Source organism: Giraffa tippelskirchi, chromosome 1 (assembly GCF_054371585.1).
Source record: "Giraffa tippelskirchi isolate mGirTip1 chromosome 1, T2T-mGirTip1v1.2.pri, whole genome shotgun sequence".
Taxonomy (NCBI): Eukaryota; Metazoa; Chordata; class Mammalia; order Artiodactyla; family Giraffidae; genus Giraffa; species Giraffa tippelskirchi.
The window spans coordinates 137,386,860-137,404,737 of record NC_137275.1 but is presented as its reverse complement, the minus strand read 5'-3'; the positions used below and the strand labels follow the sequence as shown (position 1 = coordinate 137,404,737).

Below are 17,878 nucleotides of genomic sequence, written 5' to 3'. Positions count from 1 at the left end.
AAGTAATGTATCTGCTTTTTAATATGCTGTCTAGGTTGGTCATAACTTTTCTCCCAAGGAGTAAGCGTCTTTTAATTTTATGTCTGCAGTCACCATCTGCAGTGATCTTGGAGCCCCCCAAAATAAAGTCTCTCACTGTTTCCATTGTTTACCCATCTATTTGCCATGAAGTGATGGGACCAGATGCCATGATCTTAGTTTTCTGAATATTGAGTTTTAAGCCTACTTTTTCACTTTCCTCTTTCACGTTCATCAAGAGGCTCTTCAGTTCTTCTTCGTTTTCTGCCATAAGTGTGGTGTCACCTGCATATCAGAGGTTATTGATGCTTCTCCTGGCAATCTTGATTCCAATCTTGTGCTTCATCCAGCCTGGCATTTCGCATGATGTACTCTGCATATAAATAAGCAGAGTGACAAAATACAGCCCAACTGGGAACCAGTCTGTTGTTCCATGTCCAGTTCTAACTGTTGCTTCTTGACCTGCATACAGATTTCTCAGGAGGCAGATCTGGTATTCCCATCTCTTTCAGAATTTCCCACAGTTTATTGTGATCCACACAGTCAAAGGCTTTGGCATAGTCAATAAAGCAGAAGTAGATGTTTTTCTGGAACTCTCTTGCTTTTTCGATGACCCAGCGAATGTTGGCCATTCGATCTCTGGTTCCTCTGCCTTTTCTAAATCCAGCTTGAACATCTGGAAGTTCACGGTTCACCTACTGTTGAAGCATTTCCTGTTGCAACCACCTATATCAGGGCTAAACCCTTGAACTTGACTAATCTCTCTGGAAATCTTTTGAAGGCAATGGGCTTTCTCTCAAGAAAACACCCTCTCCCCACATCCATAAAACAATTGAGGAGTTTCCTCCCTCTACTCAAGTCCATCACCTAACTCGGACTAAGCAACTGAGTTGGATAACGAGGAGACGAGCCAAGGCAACGTCCTGCAATGCAATTTTTGAGAACCTTAGTTCTCAAATTTGAGGGAAGACTACAGAGCGGATCGTAGGGAAGGTCAGGAAGAGAGGGAAGAGGGCAGAGAAGGGGCACTCTCTTCCCGGTCTCCGCAGGAAGCTTGCAGCACAACTCGGGGGTAACGGGACTCGGGGCGCTCACCTGTCTGGGACCCAGAGGCGGGTGGTGCGATCTCGGGACACGGACACAAAAGCCCCCGGTGGATAGAGGCAGCATACCAGGCCCCGCACGTCCAGCTCGTGGCCCGAGAGCGAACAGCTCAGCCGGTACCTGCAGGCGCCGCTCGCCATGGCCCTGGTGGGTCCGGCGCCCGGGGCCGGGGCACCGCGCGAGATCGGTCAGTCGGCGAGGCCGGGTGGGAGACTGGAGAGCTCCTGCAGGTGAGGAACGCCGGGCCCGGAAGAGCCCAAGGGCCGGTGCGGAAGGGCGGCAGGGAAGGGGCGCGCCGAGCGGGCCGAGTGACACAGCAACCCTGACGTGCACACCGGAATTCATCATTGGCCTCAGCCCGCCATGACGCAGAGTGTGTGCGTCCTGCCTGCTGAGGCCGACGCGGAGACGACGGTCGCTTGGACCGCCAGCGGAGGAAGAGATACCACAGCCGGCCTCTCCGTCTGGGCGCCCGAATCTGGTTCCTTTCCGAGCTCGAGTCCTCTCCGAGCCCTGGCTGAGCTTTTTATTTTGATACCAGGTGTGGGCCGAACTACAAATCCCACAATGCCACGCTTCAGCGGGGCGTGAGTCACAGGAGCGCCAAATCCGGGTATTTAAAATCTTGGTCCGCCGGCTGATTCGAGTTGAAAAACTTGGTCCGCCTGGCTAATTTAGTTTGCTTCGCGTATTGTCTTGGGAGCAGTCTTACTCCGATTTCTCCAAACTCTCCGTAGTCTCCTGAGATTTTTTTTTTTTTTAATCTAAGACGAGAGAGCTTGGGACTAAATTGGAAACAATCACTTGCCTTAATTTCTGTGAATACTAAACCGGGTTCTTGGTACTTTAGAGAAAGTTTTGTTTTTTAAGATTTTCTCTCAAACTGTCACAACTCTATAAAAATGGCAAATGTTGGGTCTCCCTTATGTCTGAAAACACCGACGGAAAAGGCATGTCAGTAGCTTCTCTATGAGACCACATGAAATAGTTGGACGTTACAAGTTGAAGGTTTTCCTTTCTAGCGTTTCTGCTGGGGCTCTGTAGTAAAAGATTAAGAAGAGAAAAACGGTTGTTTTTTATTGTTGTTGTTATTATATGTATTATATATACAAAGAGAAATTCAGAGATGAATAGCTCGGTGACTAGAGTTCGGGCTTATACAGCATCTTAACAAAGGAACAATAAGTTTCTACACAAGTGATAAAAGGACTAAGTCTTTAGAGGCAGCATTATGGGAAGGCAATTAGATGGTAAACTAACAGTAAAGGCTGATTAGTTAATTTTTTTGTGTAGATTCCTCTGGTGCAGTCTCCAGGCTGATAAAGGTCTCCAATGATTACCTTTTGTCCTTCCTGTTTAAGAGGCAAGGAGGGGCGACTTTGAAAATTTATGTTCTGCTTTTAAGCAAATAGCGGAATGGAGAGCTTTTCTTGTATCTACATCTTTTCAATTGCCTTCCATTCAAAATAAGCCTTTTACCAATGTGGCATACTTTGGGATGGCAAATTCTACTTCCCTTCACTACAATGACCCTAAATACAACAAATGACCACTACAAATATGTTGATCTCAAGTGGAGTAATTACACGAAAATGTTTTACAAACTGAGAACTCAGTCACAGGACATTATTTCATTTTGTATCGCACTGATTTTAACCTACTTGAAGGCAGACATACAACAGTAAATCTGGACATAAAGAATGTATGAAAGATGGAAACAATGTGAAAATGTTAAAAGTTCTATATATATATATTATATATATATTATAATTAGAGCTCCCATCACATTTAAGCTGACTATAGGAAAACGAAAAAAACAAACAAACTTAAAGTTACTTTTATTAGGGAAGTAGGATTTGAGACGAGGTAGTTCTCATTTTTCTTAATTAAAAAAGTGATATTAAAATAATTATTTTAAGCCAATTCGCTTTAAATTCGTTTCTCCTCACAGAATCACTCTGAAAGGCGTGATTTCACGCCTAAAGGTATAAAGGTATAAAGCCTTCAATGAAGTGAGAACATACGCTACCAGAATCGCATCAAGACTTAATGCTGTATCTTACGTGTTGTGTTCCTTTAGTCTAACGAAAAGGATAGTGGATAGCGGAGTCGCTCAGTCGTGTCCGACTCTTTGCGACCCCATGGACTGTAGCCTACCAGGCTCCTCCGTCCATGGGATTTTGCAGGCAATACTACTGGAGTGGGCTGCCATTTCCTTCTCCAGGGGGAAACTACCGCTAATTAGAAGTAAAAACTGCACCACGAATGCTGCCTACCACGGAATAACTTGAAATAATTTTCATTAAAAAGTTTGACGTAGTACAAGTGACGTTACACAGCGATATAATAAAACTCGCTAGAGTGAGTTCACGTCAGGTACACAATAAGAGAGATTACTCTGATTATAAAGAAAACCAAAGTTTCGAAATAAAATATTCATTCCTAGTCAAAAGGCCGCTTCCTGTCTTCCAGAAAAGCTCTGAGGTACCGAGGAAACGAAAGTTAGTTGTCAAATATCGCGAGAACATTTCACTCTCGCTTTACTGAGCTGAGGCCGAGGATTGGCCTATCCGATGGAGGCACCCCGCCCCCTGTTGCCGGGAGACGAAAAGGCTCGCAGCTACCAGGGATTTGGCTTTGAGGGCCTAGGAAAGCTGCCCGCAGGTGAGCGCTGCCTTTCCAGTTAGGGAGCGGGTTCGCGGTCCCGACCTGTGGCCTACGCGGTGGTGGAGGGCTCGCTAGAAGTTCGAGTGCCCCTGGGTGGTGCGGCATCGCGCCTTTCGCACCCCTCAGCGCCGGCTGAGATGAGAAATCCCCGGTCCCAACTTTCTCCTTGCCTCCCTTACTGGTTATCTTAGCCTGGGCGATGCTGATGCCATTCAAACAAAATAAACTCGGCTCTTAGGAGTTCTCCTCCAGCCCGACGCCGGGCTAAGGAAGGCCCATTTCTAATCCAGCAGAACATGAGAAGAGATCTTCTCACACAGTCCCCTAAGCAGACCTGCCAGGGGACCAGAGGGAACGACCCGAGCGCTTCAGAAAATTAACTGTGGGCTGAGTTTTACTCGAAGTAATAATAGCAGTCTGTCTGTTGGTCATAGCAGAAGGGACTTAGCAACTGTCCGCTTCTTCAGATATATTAAAATGGTTGGTTTGGGGAGGATAATGATTGTGATAATAATTAGGAGCCGGGTATTTTATTTGGATATAAACACCTCAGAGGGAGTGTGAGAAGTCAGGACTGTAGATTCAGTATTGTGAGTCATCAGTTTATTAATTGCTCAAACCCTGAGTGTAGATGAGGTGAATCAATGAGAGGGTAGAGAGGAAAAAGAGAAATAGGTTCATATCTTGAGAAATGCTACAATAAGGGGAGGTAGAATAAGATGAAGGAGACTGAAAGAGGAGAAACAGAAGAGGGGAGTATCATGGAGATGGTTGCAATTTTTTAGAGTTTGCCTGTGTAGAAAAAGAATATATAGGACAGAATTAAAGGTGGTTTCAGGATCAAGAAATTAGTTTTTAGGGTTAGGGAAGAATGGAACATGACACCAGACTCAAAGAAAGGATAAAGTTTAAAGACGTAGTCAGTTCAGTTGCTCAGTCATGTCCAACTTGTTGCGATCCCATGGACTGCAGCACGCTAGGTTTCCCTGTCCATCACTAACTCCTGGAGCTTGCTCAAACTCATGTCCATCGAGTCGGTGATGCCATCCAACCATCTCTTCTTCCGTCGTCCCCTTCTCAGGAGCTGGATAATGCTCCGAAGGAGCTTGGGGCAGGGGTTGGGGAGAAGGAGTCTGGCAAGGAGAGGGAAGCTAATGTCCTAGAGGTGTGGGATTAAGAGGATAAATCAGAATACAGAATGATCTTGAATGAGAGAAGTCATGACTATTGAGATTGGAAGGCAGCATTGATATAGGTAAGTTGATTTGCTCCAAATATGATGGATTTTACATCTTAATTTTCTTAATTATGAAGTTGAGTCATCTGCTGAGAGAGGCAGGAGTAGAAAAGTTGTTAAGAATTGGAATCATCAAGGACAGATTGGCTTATCAAGGATAAATAAAATAATTTCAGAGATATAAGGATCCATCTAAATTTGGTGACTATGACTTTGTAGTTCTCCAGTGTATACAGTTGTGAGATTTCCATCAACGGCGTTCAGCAGTCCAGGTTGAATGTAGAGAATAGTTTCTGATTTGTCAAATGCATTGAAGAAGTGCTCAAAGATGCAAATTAGTTGGTGGTGCTCATGAGACAGTAATTTAATGTTGAGAAGGAAAGGAATCCTTGAAAATGACCATCATGGTCGCTAATGGCTTCTTCCATGGGGCTTTCAATGGACATTTCAGTGTTCCATCTTACTTGAATTCCCAGAAGAAAATGTCATGGCTGACCATTCCTGCCTTCTCTTGGCATCTCTGACACACACTCCTGGCTTTTCTGTTAATTTTCTGAATCTTTGTTTTCAGTCTCTTAAGTTTTCCCTCTTCTGTGCAACCTGTATATATTTACATTCCTCAGACTAGAGTCTTGGGTACTCTTTTTCTCCATATTCTCTCCCTAGTTCAGTATCTTTAAAACTCTTTTGAACATTACCCATAATAGGATATATATCTTACATTATAGACCTGTATACACATATGTATAAATTTACACAAATATAACTGAAACAAAAATTTAATAAAACAGTACCCTTCCTATGTACAGTGAAACCTCTAATATTTTCTGTTTTATTTCATATTTAACCCATATTGGTCATAACCCTCTAAGTTGTTTTTATAAGCGACTAATAGATTATGACCATAATTTTAAAATGCTATTTTAAATAGTCAAAATTTTAAATGATACTTTATTCTGCTGAGTACAGGAGGGGGCTGATAAACTAGGAGAGAATGAATAAAGGAAATAGTTTAAGGGGAGGTGTAGTGAGAATAAAGGTGAGAAAAAGGTAGAAGGAGAGGAAATTAAGGCCAGAGAATAAAGTATTTAATTAAGATATTTGAGATGAAGCAATTCCAGATGATGATAAGCTCTAGCTCTGGCCATAGCCATGAATTAGAATTGAAATGGTTGCTGAGATTTGGGTCCTGGAACTGTGAAGCTAGAATGTTACATATTGAATCCAGTATCCATATGGAAATCATCCAGGTTGTTGGTGGTACTAGAATGGAGAGACTGAACAAGATACACAAGACTTTAGTAAATACGGGGGAGAGATTAGGTAGTTCCTATATAAAAGCAACCAGGAAAAATCCAAGGCAATGTCGTTGCATTATTTGGTCCTCAACGGAAGAGAATCCTGTTGTTTATTACTTTTTTTAAACTTTGAAGAATAATGTTTGCCAGTTACATTGTGGAGCAAGGAGAGTGCTGTGTATTCCTTCTTTGCCTTGGACAAGAAGCTAAGACAGCCTTCACTACCAAAAGAATTTTCAGAAGAAGACAGGATCCTGTTAAGTTGACGAGTACAAGGAAGTATTTATAACAGGGTTGAGAATATAAGGGAATTTACTGTAGACCAGAAAGCACAGAGAAGAAAGATACTGGTTTTGCAAGGAGAGAGAAAACTTAACTGGAGTATGAATGAGAGCCCAGGAGAGAAAGGTAAGTAGAGGGACTTGCATTTTGATAAGATAGTAGGGAAATGAGGAGGGCATGTTATAATATATGATTCCATGGTTCTAAATGGAACAATTATGTCAAATCTGAGCAAAATTAAAAGCAGGCTTAACCTTGTACATAGTGGTACCTACAATGGCAGTTTGAAAGAAAAGTCACAGTGGATTAAAGGTTTGAAAGGGTATGTGGTTCACTCCTGTCTTGCTGTAGGGGAGGTATCAAAGGAGAATTAAACTATTCTTGTTTCCAAGCAGTGGTTAAAGTGAGCAAATAATGGCCAGTAATCACAAACAATCAGCAGTTCGCCCTATTTCTCGAGGTGGGATTGGATTGACAGGAAGGCCTCCTTCTGGAATACGACCCCCATCAGGAAATATTCGAGTGGCAACTGGTGTAAGTTTAAAACAAATTGTTGAACTATTATGTGTATATCCTGGTAGAATTTGAAAAGCCTGTCTATAATAAATAGAGATTCTTCTTTGTTTTTTTTTTATGCTATAAGCATACTATTATATGTTTTTTGTTTTTTTGTTTTTTAACATCTAGAAGTATAAAGAGCTTCCCTGATAGCTCAGTTGGTAAAGAATCTGCCTGCAATGCAGAAGACCCCAGTTCGATTCCTGGGTTGGGAAGATCCACTAGAGAAGGGATAGGCTACCCCCTCCAGTATTCTGGGGATTCCCTGATGGATCAGCTGGTAAAGAATCCCCCTGCAATGCGGGAGACCTGGGTTCTACCCCTGGGTTGGGATGATCCCCTGGAGAAGGGAAAGACTACCCACTCCAGTATTCTGGCCTGAAGAATTCCATAGACTGTATAGTCCATGGGGTTGTAAAGAGTCAGACACAACTGTATAAATGTGGGAGAAGGTTTAAAAGACTACTGTTAAGAGACGATGCGTACTCATACTAATATTGAAATTTATTTTAAAGTTACAACAATTTAGGGGGCATAGCGTATTCGTGCCCAAACCACATGAAATGGAATAGACCAGAAATGGAATTAGGCATGTAAGAATTTAATTAGTGATGAAGGTTGCATTTCAAATTAGTAAGAAAGCATGGAGTAGTCAGTAGTGCTGAATAATTAATTGGTAAACCATTTGTTTTAATAAACCAAATCCCTCCCTCACACAGAATCCTAGATATGTTCAAAATTTTATATTAAAAAAATGAAATCATAAATGTATTAGAGGAAAATATAGGCAAGTATATTGTATAAACTTTGTAAAAATGACAGGAAACATCAAATACTGAAAAGGCAACTTATTTTTATATTTGTATATTTGAATTTATAGAAACTGAAAAAAAAAGTATTTACAGATGTGTGTCATACATAGGATGTATAAAAATGAAAACGGAAAATTTACTCATTTGTAAAAGCTCTTTCTGTATTAAGGCTATAAATCATATGTCCCATCAAAATTCCTTGAGATTTCTTTTGGGTTGGGGAAAGGAATATCATTATGAAACTATTCTAACATTCACCTAGAATAGTACAAAGGTAAGAATACAGAAAGCATAATAGTCTGATATAAAAATTTATTATAAATAATAGGTAAAACAATGTTTTGGTTGTCACAGTAGCCTAAAAACAAATGCTAGAAATGTTAAGAGCTTAATGTAAGATGGTGTCATAAATCAGTGAATCAATAAGAGAAACACATCACATTAGAAAAAATTGGTAAACTTTATAAACTGATCATTCTAAGCTGACTACCCTGTAAGGATATTTATGACGTTTTCATTATAATTAAAATAGTGAAAACAGCCTAAATGACCCTGCAACAGGTAAATCTTAAATAAATTATATTTGTGTAAGAGGCTATTAAGTACTCTTTAAAAGTTATTTTCAAAAAATATTTCAGGAAATATTTATGTGAGTGTGTGCACATGCGTACTCAGTCGTGTCTGACTCTTTGCGACCCTATGGACTGGACTGTAGCCCGCCAGGCTCCTCTGTCCATGGGATTTTCCAGGCAAGAATACTGGAGTGGGTTGGCATTTCCTTCTCCAGGGGATCTATTCTTGACCATCGAGCCACCTGGGAAGCCCTAGTGTGTCTTTATAGTACAGTATTAAGTGTAAAAAGCAGTGTGGTGTCAGTTTAACATAAAGATATATATGTTTATATGTGCATAGAGATAAATGAATACACCAAAATATTCATAATTATTTCTCTGATGCTCACAACAGATGGTTTTGCCTACTTCGTAAGGTGCATGTGAGTTACTCAAGCTCGGACAATAGACTAATTGCAAGCTAGAGATAGTACTGGGTCCTGTGTTTAATTCATAAGAAGAGCAGCAATTTTGGGGCGGAATAATTTTCTTAAAGCTAGATTTTCTTAAAGTTTCAAGATTTTTCTAGAGTTTTAGCTAATATTATCAATATTATCATCAACTTACACTGAAATAATTTTCCTCAACTCTCCATATATATGGTACGGAGCTAGGGTATCTTTTTCCATTATTCTAGTAAAAATTTATGCTTGTTAGTTAAATATTTATAAAAGGAATCTAAATTTATTGGCCACCTACTGTTTGCCAGGTGCTTTCACTAATTTTTGCAGTTATTAAAATAATAATGCTTGTAAACCATACAAAGGAAAAGTGTCAAAGTTCCCTCCTCCTATCTCGTGGACAGAGGAGCCTGGTGAGCTACAGTCCATAGCTTCGAAAAGAGTCAGACATGACTGAAAGGACTTAGCAGGCACATGCCCCAGATATAACCATTGTCTAGGGTGTGATGTATATTCTTTTAAGATTTTTTTCCTATCAATTTACAAACAGTAACACACATCCATATATAATTGTATGATTTTAGCATTTTCCAAAAAGTACACATTCTTATTTATTTCATCCTTTTCTTTCAATGGGTGTTTGTGCTCAGTCGCCTTAGTCATGTCTGACTCGTTTGCAGCCCCATGGACTGTAGTGCATCAGGCTCCTCTGTCCATGAGATTTCTCAGGCAAGAATACTGGAGTGGGTTGCCATTTCCTTCTCCAGGGGATCTTCCCGACCCAAGGATTGAACCCATGTCTCTTGTGTTTTTTGCATTGGCAAGCAGATTCTTTACCACTAATACCGCTTTGGAAGCCCTTTCTTTCATGTATTGTAAATGTATTGTAAATATATTTCTGTATGACTACATTAATATTTACCCCATTCTTTTTTAATTTGTTTAGTTTTAATTTATGCTTTTCTGTACTTTCACCTGGTAAGTTTTTTTAAAAAAGTAATATAGTTATTTGAGTAGCTGTCTTTATGCTTGCATAGAGCCAAAGAGGAAATTATTCAGAAGGTTTACCCAAGGAGAGATTTAGTGTTCTTTTCCAGAGATCACTCAAGGTAACCCTGAATTCATTTCATTTGAATTTGTACTTGACAGTATTCATGTTTACAACATGTTCTCTAGAATATGTTACCATTTCTGGCCCCCATATTCAAATTAATTACCAAGTACTTCTCAGAGTCACTTGAGAACTATTTAGCTGGTAGAATTTGAAGCTACCAGCTAACAATTAAAAATAATCAAAATCAATCAGAACAATTGTATCTAACTTCAATCTAAAATTTCTACTACATGTTTAAATTTACTACTTTACTATTTGGCAGAGAGTAGGAAAAAAGAAAAGAGAGAAAGGAAGATAAATAAAATAAGGATATTTTTGAACAGTTTCAGGTTGTTCTTTATACCTTCCCATGTCTGTACATACCATATGAACTGACAGGAAAGGAGTATTTTAACCTTTCCTCAGGGTGAATAAGAATATGTTGAATTTTGTAGACCCGAAGTAGAGAATCATGTAGAGTAATAATATGAATTCTTGCTGAATAATGAAAGCTCTTTAATACTTACATGGCTCTCTTGTGATATAATTGTACCTTTTTTTTCAAAATGAAGATTTTTGAATTTTATTTTAATGGTAATATATATACTTACTGTGATGTTGAAAATATGAAATTATATAAAACATAAAATAAAAATGAACTATAATATCATTATATAGTGATAAACATTGTTACTATTTTTTGATATAATCCTCCAGACATTATCTTACAACACTGAAATTATAACTGTTTTCTCTGGTTGTTATTGTTGTTCAATTGCCCGGCCATGTCCGACTCTTTGGACGTCATGGACTGCGGCATGCCAGGCCTCCGTGTCACTCACCATCTCCCAAAGTTTGCCCAGGTTCATGTCCATTGCATTGGTGATGCCATCCAGCCCACTCATCTTCTGATGTCCTCTTCTTCTGCCCTCACTCTTACCCAGCATCAGGGACTTTTCAGTTAGTTGGTCTTTTGCATCAGATGACCAAAATATTGGAGCTTCAGCTTCACCATTAGTCCTGTTGTTAAATAAGGACAAATATGTGGACATTTTGCTCCTTTACAGTTTGGGAGTAGTATAAATGTTTAACACATAGATTTTCACATTTTAAAGAAAAATATAACTTAATTACCATTAATTTTACATATTAATTTTATTTACTATTTCAAACATTTAAAAATGTAAGGAAAATTTTGCATATTATATAGAATCTAAGTTTTATTTTTAACATTCTTTTTATAGTGTTAGTATTAGAGGCACGCTGTTTCTCTATTTTATTGAACTGGATCTTGTCATTTAGATGCCACCTGGAACAGCAAGACCAGGCTCTCGTGGTGGTCCCATAGGGACAGGAGGAGTTCTGTCTTCTCAAATCAAAGTTGCTGATCGTCCTGTAACACAACAAGGTTTGAGTGGAATGAAAACTGGTGTGAAAGGTATCTATTTTAAGAAGATGAGCATATTTTTTATAAGAAGTATTAGAGTATGTTAGTGCAAAGTCACTTCAGTCACATCTGACCCTGCAACCACATGGACTGTAGCCCGCCAGGTTCTTCTGTCCGTGGGATTTTCCAGGCAAGAATACTGGAGTGGCTTGCCCTTCCCTTCACCAGGGGATCTTCCTGACCAGAGATGTTAGAGATGGAACCCTCATCTCTTACATCACATGTTGGCAGGCAAGTTCTTTACCTCTAGCGCCACCTGGGAGATATTACAGTGTATTGATAAATCAGAATTATACAGTGAAACAGGCTATTTTACTCAGTTGTTACTCCTTGATTCAAAATTCAAGAGTTAAATAAGAGAATGAATGTGAGAATTCATCGTGAACTAGGGAGTTATATACATATATGAGCTATTTTAATCATTTTTTCTGGTGAACTTTGCTATAACTTTTTAAAATTCAAGTATAGTTGATTTACAGCATTATGTTAGCTTCCAGTGTACAGAACAGAGATTCAGTTATATATACATATACAAGTATATATTCCTTTTCAAATTATTTTCCCTTTTAGTTATTATAAAATATTGAGTATAGTTTTCTATGCTATACAGTAAGTAGATCCTTGTTGGTGAACTTTGCTATAATTTCTTTGAAGAAATTTGAAATAATTTGAAGGAAAACTCAGAAATGAAAATTAGATTTCTAGTACTATATAGAAATATTCTGAAATAGTTTTTTTTGGTTTTCATATCAAAATAACAATGGTAGGTATTTGTATATTTATGAGAAGTGAGACCAGAAGTGTTACTTTTGGTAATAATTATTCCATTATAATGCTTAAGTAAGGAAGTGAAGCTAACATATAGATTTATACTACATCTCTCCTTATGTCTCTATATGTTTAGAAATGCATAATAATAATACTATATGTTTTGATTCAAAAAGTTGGTCTGTAATATATATATATAAATCAAAACATAGGGAACTGTTTCATATTGAGTTTTTTAATTTTCTGTACGTGTGCAATTGACTTATCAGGGATGAACATACTAGTACAAAATTAATTATAACATGATATACCGACTTCTATAATATAGTATATCCTACCTTTCAGCAAACTTAATTTTCTTACTTATGATACAACTTATTTCACTAAATATTAAAAACCAGTTGGTTATTGGACTTCCCTGGTGGTTCAGTTGTTAAGACTCTGCACTTCTGATGCAGGGGCCACAGATTTGGTCCCTGGTTGAATAAGATCCCATGTGCCATGCAGGGTGGCCAAAGGAGAAAAAATAAATCAGTTGTTTAGAAATGCTTGCTTAATAATTGTCAATGCTGTGGAGGAAAATGACTCAAAATTTTGTAGTAGTTTAGTCGTTAAAAGTGTATTTACAGAATTGTTTATGTGTTTAATATTACTTATTTAAAAACCTTAAGGGCAGAAACCTTAAGGGTGCAATTCTAAGAGAATTCATCAAATTTTATTACTGTATTAATTTATCCTTTAAAACAGAACCAGTATTATTATTTATTTAAGATTAAATAAGATTCTTATTTAATAAGAACCAGTATTATTTAACTAATGACCAGTATTATTTAATATTTAATACTTAAATATTAAGTATTATTTAATAATTTAAGTATTATTTAATAATACTTAAATAATATTTAAGTATTATTTAAGAAAATAGTTATTTTCTAAAAATATAGTTCAAAGCCTTATATCAAAAGTTCTGTTACTAGTATGTATCACTATCTGCTGTGACTTTTGCTGTTACCTGTTCTGCCGGAGTCCCGCTCCAGCTGGTCCAGGGGTCCCCAAGGGATGAACGGCGTCGGCGAAAGGAAAAGAAAGGAGACAGAAAGTTTTTTATGGCCCAAAGACCATAATCTTTATTGCTTTAGCCTCTATTTATATAGCGCATGTTCTTCTACGTAATGATTCTTACAGTATTTTTCCATTTAGATCAACATCCCCTGATTCTAAGATGTGTTAAAAGTTTTTTCCTAGTCCTTTGTCACATTTTGGTTATATGTTTACCCCAAAACCTATTTTTATTTTACTAAAACATAGTCTATAAATCATATTATTCCATCTGCTTATTCTGTACAGCCTGCTAGTACAGCGAATACAGCGTCTTGCTTCAGTGAATAAGTACTATAGCGGTGTCTAAGGGCAAAAATCGCTCATAGTACAGCCATTGTCAACCGTGGCTTGTTTACCATCTACCCACATACCACAAGACTATTTCTGGCAGGCGCAAGTCTTTTGCAGTTTACCTAGAAACCATTTACAATACAATTCATATAGTTCTTTTCCGTTTATGCTTAGATTCTGAGGGGAAAAGGCAATTGGCTTAGTTTCTGTAATTTTCCCTGATACATGACCCAAGTTTTCCAGTCATCAATAACAATCTCCTCATGAGGCCAGGTCACAATAGGCTTAGGGCTTGTTTTCCAAATGATCACGGCCTTATTCCCTGGCTGAGCGTTAGGGACTCAACCGTCAGGGGCCTCAGTAGGTTTAGTCATTTTTGGAATGTTTCTTTGGGGCAAAGGATCATTTTTCTTTTTCCTGGACTCTCATGACCTCATCATGGAAGCCCCTACAACCCCAGCGATCAAAGAATGAAACAGAGTTAGCCACAACAAAAGCATAGAAACAGGAAGGAGGGAAGGTTCCGATCCTGGAGAGAAAGTTGCAGTTTCTTCTTGAGTGGTGTCCTAACTTTGTCATCTGGCAGTAGATCCAGAATGGCTCCCAACAGAAAGAAAGAAACACAGCTAGCCACAACAGAAGCATAGAAACAGGAAGGAGTGAAGGTTCCGATCCTGAAGAGAAACCGCTTTGCGGTTTATTCTTGATTGGTGCCGTGACTTTGTCATCCGGCAGTAGTTCCAGAAGGGCTCCCAACACTGTTCCAGTACCTCATTTCGCATTCTAGTGAGACATTCTCTCCCTCTTCTCAGCATGGATTTCAGTCAATACTTCCTAGCCTTTTCTCTCATGCCATGCAGGGCACTTTACCTCTCTCAAAGTTCGGGACATTTAACCTATGGATGCTTTTTCAGTCCTACTGAAATATAAGATTGTGTTCCTCAAGAGTCTCAGAAAAATTATATAAAATCATAATCTCTTGCCTACGAGAAATTTATAGTCTAAACCTACACTGTCCATTGTGATAGCCAATAGCTATTTGTATTTGTAATATAAATTATTTGTACTTTTACAAATACAAATATTTGTGATTATTTAAATTAATTAAAATTAGTTAAAATGAAAGTATTTTACCAGTAGCACCAGCCGTGTTTCAAGTGGTCAGTATTCCCATGTAGCTACTTTATTGGACAATGCTGCTATAGAATATTTCCACTGTTGCAGAACGTTCTCTTGGTTAGTCCTGTTATAGACCCCATTAGTCCCAGTTTCCATTCAGTCAGCCTAACCAGTGGAGTCCAATGTTTTTGTTGGTTTTTTTGAATCTACTCTCTTAACAGCCCAACCTCTGGTCCCATCTTTGTGGTCTTAATTCAGGCTTCCATTTTGTCATGATGCTAAGATATTAGTTCTCTTTTCTATTTCATTACTTCTTTCAGATTTTTAGACTTACTGGGACATTTGTAAGGGCTATTAGAGAATCGTTGAGTGTAATTCTGGTTGTGCTTTGGATTTGCTATTTTGGTGGCATTTTCAAACTGAACACTAATACCTAAAAATTTTTTTTTAGGTCCCCAGAGGCAAATTTTAGACAAATCTTACTATCTTGGACTTCTTCGGTATGTTATATACTTTTTTTTTTTAATGAATGATCATGAAGTTTTAACTATTGTACTTATTGAGATAATTAGGTGTCTGTTAATTCGTAGGATTATTTTGTATTCTGACATAGTTTATGGTTAATTTGGCTCTAAATAGATGTCATCACAAATGGTAGTGGTATAGTTAGGCTGAGATTTTAAATTTTATGTATTAGAATGTATGTGAGCTATATATTTCCAGTTCACTATTTTTCATCTAATGAGAATACTTTATGCTTCTTTCACTAAGTATTCTGAAATATATTATTCATAGATATCTGTATGAATGATAAAACGTACATGTGTGCCTGCTAAATTGCTTTAGTTGTGTCCGACTCTGCCACCTCTTGGAGTGTAGCCCACCAGGCTCCTCTGTCCATGGGATTCTCCTGGCAAGAATACTGGAGTGGGTTGCCATTTCCTTCTCCATAAAATATATATACTTATTTATAATAATTACTGCAGAGTTTTACATAAGTATATATTTAGTCAGTTGCTATAAATGTGGCCTAATTTTATTTAATTCATAAGTTTGTTGTATATCTCTTAAGTATGCAGCTCTAAATTAAGAGCTCTTTTCTCTTTCTATACCTACTTTTTTCTCTGCTCAGATGCCCTACTAGCCTATCTATCTCCATTTTTCCATTTTACTTTATTTTCTGGTTGGTTCATCCTCTGTGTCTTCTTTCTCTCTTACTTGCATTCTCTTTAATGCATCCTTCTGTTGTGTCCTGAAATCTCTGTTTTCTTTCTTTTAGCCCTTCTTAATTCTTTTGCTGTTCAGTTACTTGAATCCTTTTGATCCTCTAACTCCTAGAAGTTAGTAAGAGAAGGGAAGGTTTTCTCCCATCTGTCCTCAAAGCTGACATCAGTAAGAATGAGAATGAGGCCATCAATTTTGGTATCTAGTCACTTTTTAATCAAAAGAAGGAAAGGTGATAGAGCTATTTCTCACCATCCCATTGCCTCTCTTCTCCAAGATTTGTGCTTCTGTACTAACAATTACAATTACCTACTTATGTTAATTGAGTGAAGAACAGTGGTTCTCAACTGGCAGTGATTTTGCCCCCTCAAGGAATATTTGGCAATTTTTAGACTCACTTTTTGTTGTCATAACTGGATTTGGGTGATGTGCCATTGGCATCCATACCAGAGAGATGGTTAAGCATCTTACAGTGCACAGAAAGTATTGTTTTAAGTATTACTCAAAGACCTAAAATGTCTTTTGGCCACCTCATGCAAAGAGTTGACTCATTGGAAAAGACCCTGATGCTGGGAAAGATTGGGGGCAGGAGGAGAAGGGGATGACAGAGGATGAGATGGCTGGATGGCGTCACCGATTTGATGGACATGAGTTTGGGTAAACTCCAGGAGTTGGTGATGGACAGGGAGGCCTGGCGTGCTGCAGTCCATGGGGTCACAAAGAGTTGGACACGACTGAGCGACTGAACTGAACTGAACTGAAAATTTCCATAGTGCTGCCCTTGAAAAACCCTATCATAGAGGGTAGCAAGAGCTGTGAGAGTGACAGTTAGGTATCTGCTTCTGTCTATAGAATGTACCAATATGTCAAGGTTTCATTCTAATACTGTTTCATCTTTTTTAACGAATAGAGAACTTTTATCAATTTCTCAGTTGGAGTATACCACCGTAATCAAATAAGCTGCTTAAATTGTTTTTCTTTTTTTAGTGAAATTTCACAAAACCATTCATATTGTTGGTATACATTTATGAAAAGTTTTTGTTTAACTAGAGAGACTGTTTTCTGGATTGGAAGTATTACTAACTTCTTTATTTCTTTCCATTAGAAGTAAAATAAGTGAACTTACAACAGAAATCAATAAACTTCAGAAAGAAATAGAAATATACAATCAAGAGAATTCAGTATATTTGTCATATGAAAAGAGGTGAGTAATTTTTCAGTTAACGTATGCAAGGTATATTTTTATTATGAGTAACATTTAATGTAATATGTTTAAGAATTTTAGTACTAAATTTGTAGTTAAACATAATATTCATAATGTTCATCTGCCTATTTATGTATTTATGAATGTATTTTATGTTTACAGAGCTGAGACTTTAGCTGTTGAAATAAAAGAGTTTCAAGGACAACTAGCAGACTACAACATGGTATTTGGTCTTTTCTGAGAGAATTTCTTTTGAATATTTTCATTGCTTTTTACCACTTTAGAAAATGCTATAACATTTTAATGTTAAATACCAAATAATGCATGAGTACATACATAGTGAGAAAGATTGAAACCATAGCAAGTGTAGAGATTAAAGTATATATTTGCTTTCTCCTTCCTTTCCCTCCCAAGAAATACTTTGGCTTTACAGATGAATAGGTATTCTTCCAGCCTTTAAAAGAAAAACGCTTACAGAACATGCATACTTTTTTCCCCTAACAATTTAAAAATAATATTTTTAGAGTAGATAAAATGTATTGAGTACTAGCAGTGTCACTGCTTTAAAAATACTTTTATCTTTCTACAGAGTGTTGTCATCATGACGTTTTAAAAATTTAGTTCCTTAGTACCAAACTTTCCT

At 37.8% G+C, this 17,878-nt stretch overlaps 2 protein-coding genes across 6 annotated transcripts in view; one reads left to right on the top strand and one right to left on the bottom strand.

Moving 5' to 3' along the window:
* The window catches only part of PLAA (phospholipase A2 activating protein), a 37,857-nt gene extending 36,411 nt beyond the window's left edge, over nt 1-1,446 (bottom strand). For all 3 annotated transcript variants that reach the window (XM_081497980.1, XM_081497985.1, XM_081497997.1), the window contains exon 1: nt 1,114-1,446. In XM_081497980.1, coding sequence (XP_081354106.1) covers nt 1,114-1,262 — 149 coding nt within the window. In that variant the 5' untranslated portion in view covers nt 1,263-1,446. The remainder of the gene's footprint in view (nt 1-1,113) is intronic.
* A 75-nt stretch (nt 1,447-1,521) lies between these two features.
* IFT74 (intraflagellar transport 74) overlaps nt 1,522-17,878 on the top strand; it is a 104,044-nt gene continuing 87,687 nt past the window's right edge. The window contains exons 1-6 of one of the 3 annotated variants that reach the window (XM_081498021.1): nt 1,522-1,735; nt 7,002-7,140; nt 11,384-11,519; nt 15,259-15,307; nt 17,137-17,235; nt 17,398-17,458. In XM_081498021.1, the coding sequence (XP_081354147.1) occupies nt 7,021-7,140; nt 11,384-11,519; nt 15,259-15,307; nt 17,137-17,235; nt 17,398-17,458 (465 nt within the window). In that variant the 5' untranslated portion in view covers nt 1,522-1,735; nt 7,002-7,020. Of the gene's footprint in view, nt 1,736-3,715; nt 3,787-7,001; nt 7,141-11,383; nt 11,559-15,258; nt 15,308-17,105; nt 17,236-17,397; nt 17,459-17,878 lie in introns of those variants that run through there. The other 2 variants (XM_081498015.1, XM_081498006.1) reach the window with 2 other exon arrangements.